Genomic DNA, 14623 nt, shown 5'->3' on the forward strand with positions numbered 1-14623 from the left:
AGGATTTTACAAGCTATCTATGAAGCATTTAGTATAGTGATTGGCACATAATAAGCCCTTGATAAATGTTAGCCATGAAGTTGTCACCACTCTGTCATCTAAGATTAAGTCTTATTCAGTGGATTGCCCAGTAGCATTCTGAGGCAGTAAGAAAGAGAGGTTCATTTTGTCACTTGGGCAAAGGAAAGCTGTAGAAAACAGGGCATTCATTAATTAGGATGGCCCCAGTCTGAAGGTTTTACCACATGCAAAGTCCTCTCGGCATCTATAGGGGATGGCTGGAGTGTTGAGTTCCTAGGAAAGGACCAAAGACAGGGGTCAGGAAGACAGATGAACGACAGTTGGGAGTAACTACCCAGGGATGAGGAGCACGGACCTTGGGGAAGTCACAGGTGTCTGAGCTCCCGAGGGGAGGAGGATGAGCAAAAGGGGTGGAGAGAAGGGAGGGAGGAGGGAGAGCCCGAGAGGTCAAGGTGCTCTCCTGCCAGGGGTCCTATTGGGAATGAAGGAGGTGGGGGCTCTCCCCTTCCATCCTTCTTCAGACCTCATGGCTTCCAAGTCCAGGCTGGGGATTGCAGGCCTTATCAGGGTGGAAACAGCCAGAGCCTTGGGGAAGTGAGGCATACTGCTGGTCATGCTCCCAGCTCACAGTCACCCCACTCTTGGTCATCTTTGCAGGGAAAAGCTGAATCCCAGGGGCCCTCTGTTTGGCCCAGACCTTGGTCTAATGCCCAGTTTTTTCCGGTGTAGTTGTCATATTGTAGGAGTCAGCCGGGCATGGCTGGCAACTTCTTGTAATAGTTAAGACAGGAAGTGGTCAGGACCTGGAAATAGAGCAGCCGTCGGGAGTGGGAGGGTAAGAACAGGCTTTTCCTGGAGAAAAGGCTCTGTGTGCCTTCTTGGGCTAGGTGCACAGGATTCCTGGACTTGGCCCGGGCTGCAGGGACCCCAGGGATAACTTCTTTATGGACTTCCCAATTTTGTCTCAGAAATGGAAATGGAAAAGTGTTCATTCCAATCAGAATTTCTCCCAGGAACACAGCAGCGCCCACCTGAAACATTTGGGAGACAGTGAGTCGTAGAGTCAGACGAACCTGCTTCTCAACCCCTGCTTTGCCACTTACTACCTAGGTGCTCTTGGGCTAATAGCCCCATTTCTTGGAGCCTCCGGTTTTCACTTGTAAAGTCAGGGTTCCCATGACTGTCTTGTGCTGATTAAATAAAGTATTAAAAAATTCTTAGCATAGTATTTTGCACATAAAAATTACAAAATAAATGGCAACTAATATACTACTCCTGCTACTACTAATTGTCCCTTCGCCCCAGTAAGCCTCAGTTTCTACCTCTGAAAAATGAGTCATTATGAGGATTGATCAGTATTTGTAAAAATGGTGGTATATAAAAAGAAGGCTATTTATTTACTAAGAAGGTACTCTCACATTCTAGTTATCTTCCTCAGAAGACAGTCATACTCTGGGGAAAAAGACCTGGGTGAGTAACTTGTCACTGTGGGGGGAAGTGGGGGTTGTGGGGAAGGGAGGCCACTCTCCAGCTGGAGGAGACCCGTGCAGATAACCCTCTTTGTTGGGTAGAACTGAGTTGAGGGATTGGGGAATGGATTCAGGCAGATTTGGGGGGCCCATTGGCTGGGCTCTGTTTCTACAGAGAAGCTGGTGTGGTGACAGGGAACTGTGGATACTGTTGATGCTGGCTACAGTGAGGGCCTCTCTGAGTCCTCAGTAGCCCAGAAAATAAGGCCTACCAACCTCACGGGGTTCTAGACTCTAGGAGTCCCCAGAAGCAATACTTCTTAACATGTGGAATCACAGACCAATTTATGAAGCTAGTGAAAACGAAGCACTGTTTCTGTAGAAAATATACATCACACAAACTTTTGCATATGGGGGGGGTCTCAGATCCCTTGAAACTCCTCCAAAGACTTCGGGTGAAGAAACTCTGTCCCTGGGTTCAAAACTGCCCAGATGCTTTAAGTGTTGGCAAGAAGAAGAGTCCATGAGCTTGGGACAATCTGGGACTTGTCCCAGCAGGACTAATTATTGCCAAGGATCAGCCATGGGTTGGGACAGGACCTACAAGCTAGATCAGAGAATGGTCAGTTTGACCCTGCCCATAGCCTATAACATCCTACTGCCTCAATTCAGCTAGCCTCAACTAGCCCAGGGGGCTCGAGTGATAGGCAGCAACACTGAGTAGTGGGTATCTTGACTTGCAGGCAGAATCTGGGGATAGACTGGGAATCCAGTATAGATGAGTTGATCTAAGGAGAAAAAAAATAGCTCACATTTGTTGAATACTTATTATATGCCGGTCACTGTGTTAAATGGCTTACATTAATTCTTTCCATTGAACCTCATCGTACAGATGGGGAAACTGAGACTTAGTGCAATTAAGCAACTTGCCCAGGGTCATTGAGCTAACGAATGGTGGGACTGGGATTCAAATCCTGGCCACCTGACTATTGTGCAGGCAATTCTTACCTTACTGTGTCTCTCAGGAAGGTGAATAAGGAGGACCAGAGAAGTCTAAAATATGTGTCTGAAGCCCAGCTACAAGTTTGGAGTCACTGAAGCAGGGCCCCAAGGAGGGTGACTAGGAATTTAGAGAGAAACCAGAACAGGAATTTGAGACTTAAAGCCTAGCAGCAGCTCTGTTTTTCAGAATGATGCATCACCCTGACTTGGGAGTTGGATGGGGAAGGTGTCTGGACTGATCTGAGGTGGGGTGTGAGCAGTTATGTGATGCCTTCTGTGGGCACAGAGCTTGAATCCAGGCTTGGCCAGGCAGTACTTTGTATGCTGAGCTGGGATGGAGAGACCTTGGACTCTTACTTTTCTTCTCGGCAGAGAAAGGTCTGGCTCACGTGAAGATGTATTCCAAGGTAGAACCTGAATGTCTTAGGCCCAAATGGCCTCAAGCTCTGGGAGTGCAGGGCTGGTGTTCTTCGCCATCGCATCCTCAGTACGTTAAGAAGCACCTGGCACACAGCAGGTGCCTAATACATGCCTATGAATAAATGTTGAATGCCAAGGTTGAGCTCATTCCTCCACAACCTTGATAAAACTCTAGGGATGTTTTCTCAGGTATCTCCCCAGAGCCCAGACATTCCAAACGATATCATCTTTAGTCTGTGTGGACTCTGAAAAGCCCATCTCCTTCAGGCCAAAGAAACTGCTAGACCATCTCCCTCTCGATGGGCAGAAGAGCCTCTGCCAAATGGGTAGGAAGAGAAGATGCTGGGCCAATGTACTTTCTCTCCACTTAGTCTCTTTAACTAGAGGGATAGATTTGCATTGACAGATCTACAATCTCTTCAAAGTAATATCAATGATAAGAACATATTCCTCTGTGCTTTTCTGATTTCAAAAGCTTTCATATCCCTGGTTTTTGGAACTTCATAAATGTCTGTGTGTGTTGGGAGGAAGCAGAGTGGGTTAGAGGGTGGGGAAAAGGGCAGGGAACAGATTTTTTTTTTTCACAGATAAGGAAAATGAACATAGAGAGAGTTTGGAGACTCCTTCAAGATCATCTAACTAGTAAGAGGTGGGACAGAGCTGAATCCAGGGGCCTTCTGACTCATAGTACAAAGGGAAACTAAGCATGACCTTGAAGGCAAGAGGTCCAGGAAATAGCCATGAACGTGATTCCTTCAACTTACAGTGGTGACAGTGAGGAACTGGGTAAGAGTGGGGCTTCCCCAAAGGGACAGACTATTGATGAGAACACAGGGAAAGGATCCCTATTTTGGTGTCAGCCTGGCAAATGTCAATCAAGGAGCCAGATAATGTGACTCTATTTTACTCTTTTTTGGCGGGGAGGTAATTTATTTTACTTACTAATTTTTAAAAGAGGTACTGGGGATTGAACCCAGGACCTTGTGCATGCTAAGCCCACACTCTGCCACTTGAGCTATACCCTCCCCACCAGATAATGTGACTCCTGCATCTTAAATGGATCTTCAGGAAGCTCTTCTGTCTGTCATGCACTGGATACCCCTCCTGGGTCCTATCAGCTGGGGAGTATGCTACTTGGGCAAATCGTAGAATAGATACTCAGATCCCCCAACATCTTTGCTTGATTTATATTTATTAAAATTAACCATCAAGGGCTGCTAAGAAGGTAACAATAGGAAGAAATTCTTTTATTTACCAAGGGCCTACCGGGGAATATAAAGATAATAAGCTTCTGCCCCTGCACTCAGGGATCTCCTGTCCACCACAGAGAGGTGATGGTACAAGGGGTGGAGTTGGATAAATCAGTAATCACAGAACTTCTGTTTCTGACTGTGACAAAGTGACTGGTATGGGACTTGCTCTCCCACAGTAAACAACAATATACTGAGATAAAATATTTGAGAAACTGCTTTAGACACTGAACTTGGCAAAGCAGAATTATAATCCTTGAAGGGAGGGAAACACAGGAGACGAGCCCTATATTTTACGAGCTTTCTGCCTGGGGAACTTTCTGGATTGTAGTGCAAGAAGGTGAAGTCTAAGAAGTACACGGTGGTCTCACTGAGCTGAAGGGCATAGATTACAATTCAGTACTGCTAAGGAAGTTGTAATTTGTGGGAAAGGCTTTTAGAGAGGAAGGAACTGAACAGAGAGGTGCCCCTAGAAGTCTGCATGGGTGAGCCCCGTGGTCTTTGGATAAGGGATGAGCTGCATGTGTACTCGATGGGGCTTTATCAGGCTTAGCAGAGAGCAGCTAAGAGCTGAACAGAACACTAGAGATTGCACTAGAGATGTTGCAGTTTTAGCCCAGTCAGAATGAAAAGATCTCATTAAGCAACTTGCATACTTGGGTGATACAGGAAGTCCACACCTTAGGAGTAAGGACCATGTTCTACACTAAAAAACAAAAAACAAAACAAAACAAAAAAACACCCTAGGACTAAGGATAAACTTAAAAATGACCAGCCCTGAAAAAGAATAAAACCTGTCAAGATAACCCGCCAGTAATTTAATTGCCTAATAGAACAAAACTCAATACTCTTCAAGGGAAGGCAACATAAACTCCGAAATGAATCATTTACAATGTTTAGTATATAATCTAAAATTACTACACATGTGAATAAGCAGGAAATTGAGACCAACCATTGTTCAAAAAGCAATAAAGAGAAACAGTTCCTGAGATGAATCAGGATTAGCAGACTAGAACTTTAAAATAGTGGTTGTAAACGTCTTTAAGGATTTACAGGAAAACGCAGACATATGACTGAAGATATGGGAAACCTCTGCAGAGAAACTGAACCCATGAAAGGGAAGCAAAGGGAAATTTTAGAACTTAAGACCCAATGTCTGGAAAATGTCCTGGCTAGGCTTAGCAGCATATTGGAGACTGCAAAAGAAAGAACTGGGAAACTTACAGAGATCACTAGACTATTTAACTGAAAAAAAAAATTTAAAAAAACCCTGGAGCCTCAGTGGCCTGTGGGATAATTTATTTTAGACAATATCTAAAATATATGTAATTGGAGTTTCAGAAGGTTAAGGAGAGTGAGAATGGGCAGAAAAAATATTGGAAGAAATAATGGCTAAGGAGTTTCTATGTTTGGTGAAAAATAAACCACTTATATATCCAAGAGTCTCACCAACGCCAAGCAGCAAAAATATGAGGAAAACAACACCTATTCAATTTATGGTCATGCAGCTAAAAAACCAAACTTAAAAGCAGTTAGAGACAAAAAAAATAAAAAAATGAAAAGCCGCTAGAGACAACTTTGAGACAATTTGAGCAACAAAATAAACAATGATAGTATTGGATTATAACTCATAGAATAAAATTAATATCCAAGAATTCATACTGATATAAATAAATAATTGCATCTTTAAAATGAGAGACAAGGGGCAGGTCTTCCTTACTGTCGAATACCAATTAATAGGTGTAGAAGGAAAAAAGGAAATAGAAAGTCACTATTACCCAAACATCACACTAACTAATTGCAATCAAGAACCATTGATGGATGCTAAAATTAGTGGGTAAAGTATGAAAACAAACAGGATATTAGCATAGACTTGAAGTATCTTCCCATAAAATATTTATTACTTACAAAGAGAAAAATATTTTATAGTGAAGAAACCTGGCAGACACCGCTTAATCATGTGATCAAAGTTAACATTGTAAGATAATTGTCATCAGGTACCCCTGATACGATGTGATGATAAGGCACAAAACTTTTGTCTAGAATGCATCAATAGTGTTGGCTTTTGTAGCACATATACTAAAATTAGAATTCCTCAATACAGTCGTGAGCAAACATGAGACAAACCCAAACTGAGGGACATACTACACAAAAACTGGCCTAATAATTGCCACAAAAGTGACAAGGTGATGAAAGAAAAAGAAAGACTGAGGAAATGTCATAGACTGAAGACACAGATAACAGGATTGAAGACATAGATAAGAGGACATGATGACAATAGAACATGGGATCCTGGACCAGAAAAAGGACATTAGTGGAATATTGGCAAAATTCAAATATTGTATCTAGATTAGTTAATAGTATCATATCAATGTTAATTTTCTGTGTTCAAGAATTATGATACAGTGATACAAAATGTTAACATTAGGGGAAACTGAATTAAGAATAAAGGGGGCAGCCGTCTCCATGGCCCGCACCTGATGCGGGAAGCTCACCCGGGGAGGGATGTGGAGACTGGGGGCCCAACCCCTGTCTCCTTCCGGCTTCATTGGAATGCTCCACCAGGCCTGGATTCAACAAGGAGAGCCACTTTTAATGGTAAGTTACTGTTTTCAGAATCCAAGTGGAATCTAACACTATGAAACAATGCCAAGAGAAAAGGAAGGAAAATGAAAAACTAAAGGAGCACCCCTGCCCATCGTTCCAACTCTTCAAAAGTTCTTAAAACATATGAGAAGCATTATGCCCAGACTCAGACGTCCGTGTGTCCAGCCATCAAGAGACCTGAAAATCAATATCAACAATGAACGGATTCTTAGGAAATTTGTACTCATAAGACCTGATGACTCCCTGCCAAGCATCCTACCAATTTCCTTGGAATCTTTGCTCATGACCATTCAGGATGATTGTTACATGCTGGGGAGAGAGATCTCCATCTGGCGCCTCCAACTGAGCAACCCAGAGGTGGCCAGACTCGTGAGTCATGTGTTTTAAGAAGTGAAAATTGCAAATATTTACATATACAATAGCTAAAGCTTCATCTCACTTCTTTTCCCCCAGCTACTTCCCAGAGGTACTATCAGCCTCGAGTTGATGTGTATCAATCCCATGCATGGTTTTATACTTTTATTACATGTGCATGTATGTTTTTACTTACATGCATGAAACTGTAAAAAAAAAAAAAGAATAAAAGGGGAACTCTCTCAAGCATTTTGAAACTTTTCTGTGAGTGCAAATGACTAAATAGAAAAAAAAAAGCCAGAATGAAAAGATAGGGGAACAAGAATGTAAATGATGGCTGACTTCTCATCAGAAACAGTGGAGACCAGAAAGCAGTGGGATAACATCTTTTTTTGGGGGGGTAATTTATTTATTTATTTTAATGGAGATGTAGGGGATTGAACCCAGGACCTCATGCATGCTAGGCATGCACTCTACCACTGAGCTATACCCTCCTCCAACAATGGCTTTAAAGTACTGAAAGAAAAAAAACCCTGCTAACCTAGAAATTTGTACATAAGAAATATCATTAAAAATGAGGATGAAACAAATAAAAGTTGAGCATATTTGTTGCCAGTGGACCTTCATTACAGATTTGCTAAAGAAAGTTCTTCAGGCTAACAGGGCTGGAAATTTAGATGGCATATTTGCTGGGTCAGTGCCCACCCCAAGTGGTTGGTGCCTGCAGAGGTAGGCTGAGATGACACCTAGGTGAATGGGAGACTGGTTATATATATGGGATTTAAGCAAATAAATAGTTAGACAGAGATGGAACCAGGCTGAGTGATCTGGATTTTGCACCAAGGCAATGGCAACACTGTTGAAATGGCTTCTGACCTAGAGGCCCTCCAGCAGCTAGGAGAGGTCTATGGAGCTCAGGTCAGGAAGCCCAGCTACTCTTTGTGAGTTGGCTCCCCGCCCCCAGCCCTTGCAAATTGCTAGTGACACTTCTGCTGAGGTGCGCTAGTCTTTTGGAGTATCCTAGTGTTTGGGAGCTCTGAGGACGACAAGATTACATGGAGAGAAGACATCTGAGATGTTTTGAAACATAAGTGGAATTTTCCAGGTAGGAAAAGGAAGTAAGATTAGTCAGACAGAAAGGTATGGAGAGTTTGGGAACGCTGAGTAGCTTCTTGGGTTATGTTGGGAGATGAGGCTGGAGGGCTGAGTCAGGGTCAGTTTTCACGCACCCTGTGTGTCTCAGGCCAGGGCTAAGGGAAGCCCAGTGGTAGCCAGGAAGCATTTAGGGGAGCCCAGGAGCTGGAGAGTCGTCCCAATCCTGCCTGATGCCTCAGGCCTTGATTTTTTTAAATTAGCAGTAGAGCTGCCCATTGGTAGCCTGCACCAGTCCCTGCCACTGGTGGCCTCCTGCTCACAGTCCTAGCATTTTGCCCTTCTGAGCCTCCTGGGGTTTCTAGTTTGGGGAAACCCCAGACACCCAGAGGTAGGATTGAGGGGGAGGCAGGAAGCCTTTGAGGAGAATACGATTAAAGCTTCAAAGCCTGCGAGTCTGAGTTTGGAGGCAGTATTTTATTGACTGTGTCTTGAAACGTTCATTAGATACTCTCTAGCAAGGATCTGTAGAGAGAGGCCCTTTATGGACATCAAATGCTCACACAAGCTTGAGATGTGGTCTTGTCCTCAAGAGGCTTAGAGTCTACTGGAAAACCAGACCAACCCGAGAAAATAAATAGTGAATAATAAAAGACCAAACGGGAGTCTGCCACAAAGTAGGTACTCCACAGTTTTGTCAACTCAATGAATGAACGTGTGAATGAACGAAATTCAAGGCACAGAGGGAAAGTGCCCAAGGAATTCAGGTGAAAGAGACGCGGTTGTCTCCGAGATGACCTGGGTCAGGAGAGGGGCCACAGGCTCCTGGCTTTTCTAAGCATACCAAGTGCCCAGCGCGGACCCTGGCACCAGGATGTCTGCGGAGGATGCACCCTGGACCCCGCTCCGGTCCCAGTCTCGCCTCGCCTACCTGCAGGCTGACCCTCGCGGGCTGAGGCGAAGCGGCGGGAAAGCAGCGGCGGTTTCCCACTTCCCCTCTGTGGCGGAGGGTCCAGAAAAGGCCGGAGGGGAGGAAGCGCAAGTCCACGGCCCGCCCCGTTGCGTCCCACCCACCGCGTCCCCTCCCCTCCTGCTGCGGGAAAAGCGGCCGCGGGCGCCGCTGCGCGCTGTGCGGCGGGCGGGTGCGGCCGAGGCGGAGCGCGGCGCCGGGCGGACGAGATGCGAGCAGGGCCGCTCTGGGCCGCCGTCCTGGTGCTGGGGGCGCTGGCGGGCGTCGGCGTCGGAGGTGAGTGAGGCTCCCGCGCGGCGGGTCGCAGCTCATGGGTGACCCGCGCCGCGCATCCTGCCGCAGCCTAACGTGCAGATTTGGAGCGGGGAAACTGGCGGGCGGGTCCTGCGCGCCTGCGCTCGGAGTGCGCGGGGCCAGGCTCGGGCCGTCGGAACCCCGAGCCGGAGACCTCCCGGCCCCGCTGTGGCAAGGGTGAGAGGCCATCTCGGGACCGTCCTGCGGGACGCCGAAGCCCATACCGGGTTAGGCGCCTGCTCGCGGCGGTCCCGACGTGCGCGGTGCGGTGGGCGCACCTCTGAGCCCCGAGTCCAGCCCGGGCTACGCGCGTCGCAGGTGGTCCCGGCCGCGCGAAGGCAGACTGGCTCCGGTCGCCCAGGCGCGCGGGGCTTTCCCGGGGCTGTTCCCGCGCGTTGGCTGGGGCTTGTGGTTGTAGCTTCTCGGATGCGAGTGTGTCCGCGCCGGTTTGCCAGTTTACTCCACATTCCTCTTTCTCCTTGTGTTACACTTCCAAGTTTTCGTGTTTGTTTTTTATTTGGTGGCTCCCTGCGGGAGCGATTCGGAGGATGAGGGCCCTGCCTCTCACAGTGTCCTCGGGAGGCAGCGGTGCCTTCGCTTCTGGGACAGACTCAGCATCCGAAAAATCTCCAGTGTATGCAAGCAGCTACGCCAGGGGTCCCTGGAGCGGGCTTGACTCCCTGGTTTTGTCTCTCCTGCTGCTGCACACACTATCAGCTGCCGAGACAGTTGGCATTCGGCCTCATTGATGCTGGGAGGGACAGAGCAGAGTACAGCCCAGGCGTGCTGCCTGTGGTCTTTCCGGAGCCCGGGTGACCTTCCCGGGGTGAAGTCTGGCTCCTGGTCCGCGGCGGCGTTCCTCTGCAGAGGACGAACAAGTGTGCATATATGTACTTTTAATGAAAAGAATAGTACTAATTGTAAGACAATTTAGATCTTGCAGAAGATAATTTTTAAAAAGTAAGATTTATTGGTAAGTGCATTTCGAAGATAGTTGTTTAGAAATACTTGATAACTTCAAGACTCGTGTGTGTTTAACAGAGTGTACAGGACAGGGCAACAATATCTTTATAAAAACACTTTATTGAGGTATGTTTGATGTACAAAAAGCTGTGTGTATTTAATGTATATGACTTGAGTATGGAGATAAGTATACACTCATGAAAACATTACCACAATTTATGACCCATAATTTGATGAAGGTGTTATAGATAATATATAGGGGACTATTTAAGTTATTACTGCTGAAGCTTCTCATGTGATAGATGCTCAACTAGGTTATCTGGTATCTTTAGCCTGCAGTGAGCTGCCTGATGACCATGGCACAGAATTAGGACTCTCCAGCATTTTGCCCTGGAAGAGGTTAGATCCTTGGTTCAGATGCTGCCTGCTGTTGATGGGGTAATGGAGAAATCCAGAGGCAACTCATCTGTCTCCTACAGAGAAGCCTGCTTCCATGAACTTAAAACACTTTTCGTGTTCTTTTCATATCTACAGCTTCCTGAATTTCAGAATGATTTCTGAGTCTAATCATATTTTCTTATAGTTTTAGAGGTAAGTAAGGCAATGTAAGATAGAGTCTAGCGTGGTGCTTGATTCAATTAGTGAAGATGAAGTATGTATTTGTTACTTTGGTGTCCCTCCCTCTGCCGCTCACTTCTACTGTACCTTTTGTTGATCTGGTGTGCACAGTTATAATGATCTGTGCAGGATTCTACTGCATTGACATACCTAACTTTATATTAAATATCCTCTAGGGGATCTGTTCACAGCTTCATCGTTGTGATTAGGGTGATTTCAGAAGCGGTGATGGGTTGTGCTGAGCTCGCGCCAGACTCCTCTGAGAGGCACCTTAGAGTCAATCAGGAGCATAGGCCCTAGAGAAGACCTCCAGAGTGATAAGCCCCCAAGGAAAAGCAGTTCCGATTATATTCAAATCCCCGCCCCAGTTTTGGGGGCTGGGTTGCAGGTATCATCAGATCCTGGGAAGCAGATGGTGGGATGAGAGGAGAGCTGTGCTGGGACACACGGGTCTCAGGGACACAGATAGATGGGGGGGGGGTGCACAGAGAGGCCACCCCAGCGTAGGAGAGTCTGGTATGAGGAGAAGAGAGATAATTTGAGGGTAGACTTCAGTTTAGCAATTTATGTACAAAGGTGATCTTTTAGCTTCACTCAGGAAACATTGGGTTTTGTGTCTTCCCCACATATAGGTCTTTTTTGGGGGGGTCACTTGCACATGTATATATTTCACACAAAATGTTAAAACTCAAAGATACTATCCTGCAATAGAAGTCAGTGTTCTTTTCATTAAAGCAATGCTTCATTTATTCAGTTGGTTTAAGGAATTTTCCAAGTTCAGCCACAACTCATTTTACTTAACTGAACTTGATGGAAACCTTGGTGAAACAGTGTCCCCACTTTCCCCTTGTTAAGCAGCATGAGTGAAGCAGGGCTATAGGTCTTTATTCTAACCTGAGTCCTACTGAGCGACAAGTTGTGTTTGCTATCACAGTCTAAACTGATTAGCTCTGAGCTGAGGTGCTGATTTCTCCTCCTGAATTTATATCCTGGAAACTCGCCAACTGAAGCCCCCTGTGGGAATCCTGAGAGCCTGGGGAGACATAAGGAGGAGAGCTTGTTGGCTGGGGAAAGGGACGGCTATGGTTTAAAGCCGGTCAGATGTGGGTTTAGTTCTTGATTTTGCCTCTTATTGGCTATCTTACCTTGGGAAAGTTACTTAATCTCTTGGGTCCTCTGTTTCCTCATCTATAAAGTGGAGAAAATGACACTTCTATATAAATGCCAATTAAATGAGGTAAAGGCACAAAATAAGTTTTCAATAAATGGCAGCTACTACATTATTCTTCCTAGCCATGGTATCCACGGTGTGTTGAAAGTAAGACTGTTACTGCTTCATGCATGAACGCAATCCAGGTTCCCAGAATGAGACCAGTGGGTCCCTCTTCCCACACCTGTGTGGCTGGGGATTCCTCCTTATTTCAACCCATTCCCCATTGATGGCTTGGCATGCTTCAGCTGCCCTCACCCAGCAAGAACCCACAGAAGAGCCCAAGGAGAAGAGAGGCCCATAAATTTGCTTTATCCATGAGAAAACCTTAAGTCCTGTCTCTGGGAGAAGAGGAAAGTAAGAGACATTCACTAGATTTCAGGCTTCATGAGGAGAAGAACATGTCGATTTTGTTCAACACTCTATGCCCAGTGGCTGGCACATAGGTGGAAAAATAAATATCTAGGGGTAGCTGTGAAAAGGCATCTAGAGGTTTTGTGCCTCACTTAAGACACCCAATATTTGAATACCTGCATTCATTCATTCATAGACGATCCTCAAGGGCCCCGCCTGGGCATTCTGGAGGATATTAATATACAGCCAAGGCCATGAGTTCTTTGGGCATTTGGACCTCTGTACTCTTGCGCCATTTAGGCCTCTTACCTGATGGTGCTGGAAACTCAGGGGACCCTCTGTGAAGTGCTGCCTTTTTCCTCTCCCAGGAGAAAACACACAGGAGGGCAGCATCGTCCTTTATCCTCCTCAGAATTGTGAATGTGAGTGGCAGAGGTCTCCTGGGGACAGTATAAGAGGGGGCAAGGAGGCAACAGTGAGCAGGAGTCTGGGTATGACTCTGGAATTTCCTAGTAGAAGTTCCTCCTCTGCAGCTCCCCATCCAACTCGGGATCTCTGGTTATCATCCCCTCCCAGCCCTAAGACTCTTTTTGCTCTTGTTGGCAGGAGTAACCAGGAAGCATGCCCACAGGAACCACAACTCATGAATCAGCAGACAGATAATTAACTGGGGGGAGTGACTGAGCAGCTTCAGGGATAAACCTCTTGGCCTCACCCAGCTCCCTCTGCTGCCTACAGAGCTGGCCTGCTGCTTCACATCACTTCTTCTTCCTTCTCCTGACCCCTGGCCCTTCTGGAGTGGGAAGGTCACTGTGGCTGATGGAGCTCAGGTCTCAAGTGGAAAAGCAGGTGGAGGCAGAGAAGTGATGCTGCCTGTTCTCCTGTGTAAACTGCTGGTATCTATTTAAATGTGAGACTCTCCAGCAAAAAATTTATAAAACCTGCCTTTCTCACCATGCACTTAGTATAGCCAGGAACATTCTTTTTTTTAAGTTTAGTTTATTTAAGTATAATTTATGTACAGTAAAATTCATCTTTCTTAGGTATACAGTTCTATGAGTTTTGACAAATATGTACAGTCAAGTAACCATCAGCATAATCAAGATACAGAATATTACCATCACCCTAAAAAGTTCCCTTGAGCTCCTGTGTCAGCAATTCCCTTTCCCCACATTTAGTTCCTGGCAACCACTGATCTGTTTCCTGTCCCCACAGTTCTACCTTTTATAGAAAATCATGTAAATGAAATCATACAATATACAGCCTTTCAAGTCTGACATCTTGCACTTAGTGTAAAACATCTAAGATTCATCCATGTTACTGTGTATATCGGAATGCTAAGAGGTTATCTGAGGCTATTCCACCTTCCTCAGGTGTTGAGACATTTACCCTGAAAGCAGGGGGCTAAATCCGTCAGACTCAGCTCCAGCTTTCAATTTCTAAATTTCCAAATTGGATAGATGCATTTGGGCCACGTATAAGCCATTAGCTTTCCCAAGTGCTAAGTAGTAATATCTAGGATATTGGAAAGGATTTTGCAGCAACCAGCACTTTTATTATTCTTGGTCATTAAAGCAAATGTGGTCAAATATGGTAAGTCACAATCCTTGGGGCCAGAAGCTAAATAAACCTGGGACTGTTCTATGTTTTAAAATTTTGGGCAAAAACCTCTCTGAAAAAGACAACTCATTGTAAGTCTTCTTTTTTGGTTTTCTGTCTTTTTCCCACAAAAATACTCCTCCTCCTCCTCCCTGCCAGCATCTCTAAGTTCAGTTAGTGAAGACGTTCAGACATTCAAGGGGAGAATGAGGTGATATATGCTCATTATATGAAAGCCACACGTTGGGGAGTAAATGGCTGGTTCCCCTCTTAAGTCTATTCTCTGTAATGTTCACTATTAATCAGACAGCGTGTTCTATTCAGATTTTTCCCCCTTGCATATATAATAATTCTTGTGTGTGTGTATTCCTTTACCTAAACTTGTATTATATTTTTTCAA

General features: G+C 45.5%; 1 protein-coding gene across 1 annotated transcript in view; it reads left to right on the top strand.

The window, feature by feature from the left end:
- Positions 1-9345: 9345 nt before the first annotated feature.
- Positions 9346-14623, top strand: part of ITGB3 (integrin subunit beta 3) — a 48053-nt gene continuing 42775 nt past the window's right edge. The window contains exon 1 of the mRNA XM_072939359.1: positions 9346-9461. Coding sequence (XP_072795460.1) covers positions 9395-9461 — 67 coding nt within the window. The 5' untranslated portion in view covers positions 9346-9394. The remainder of the gene's footprint in view (positions 9462-14623) is intronic.

The sequence above is a fragment of the Vicugna pacos genome, chromosome 16, assembly GCF_048564905.1.
Source record: "Vicugna pacos chromosome 16, VicPac4, whole genome shotgun sequence".
Lineage (NCBI taxonomy): Eukaryota > Metazoa > Chordata > Mammalia > Artiodactyla > Camelidae > Vicugna > Vicugna pacos.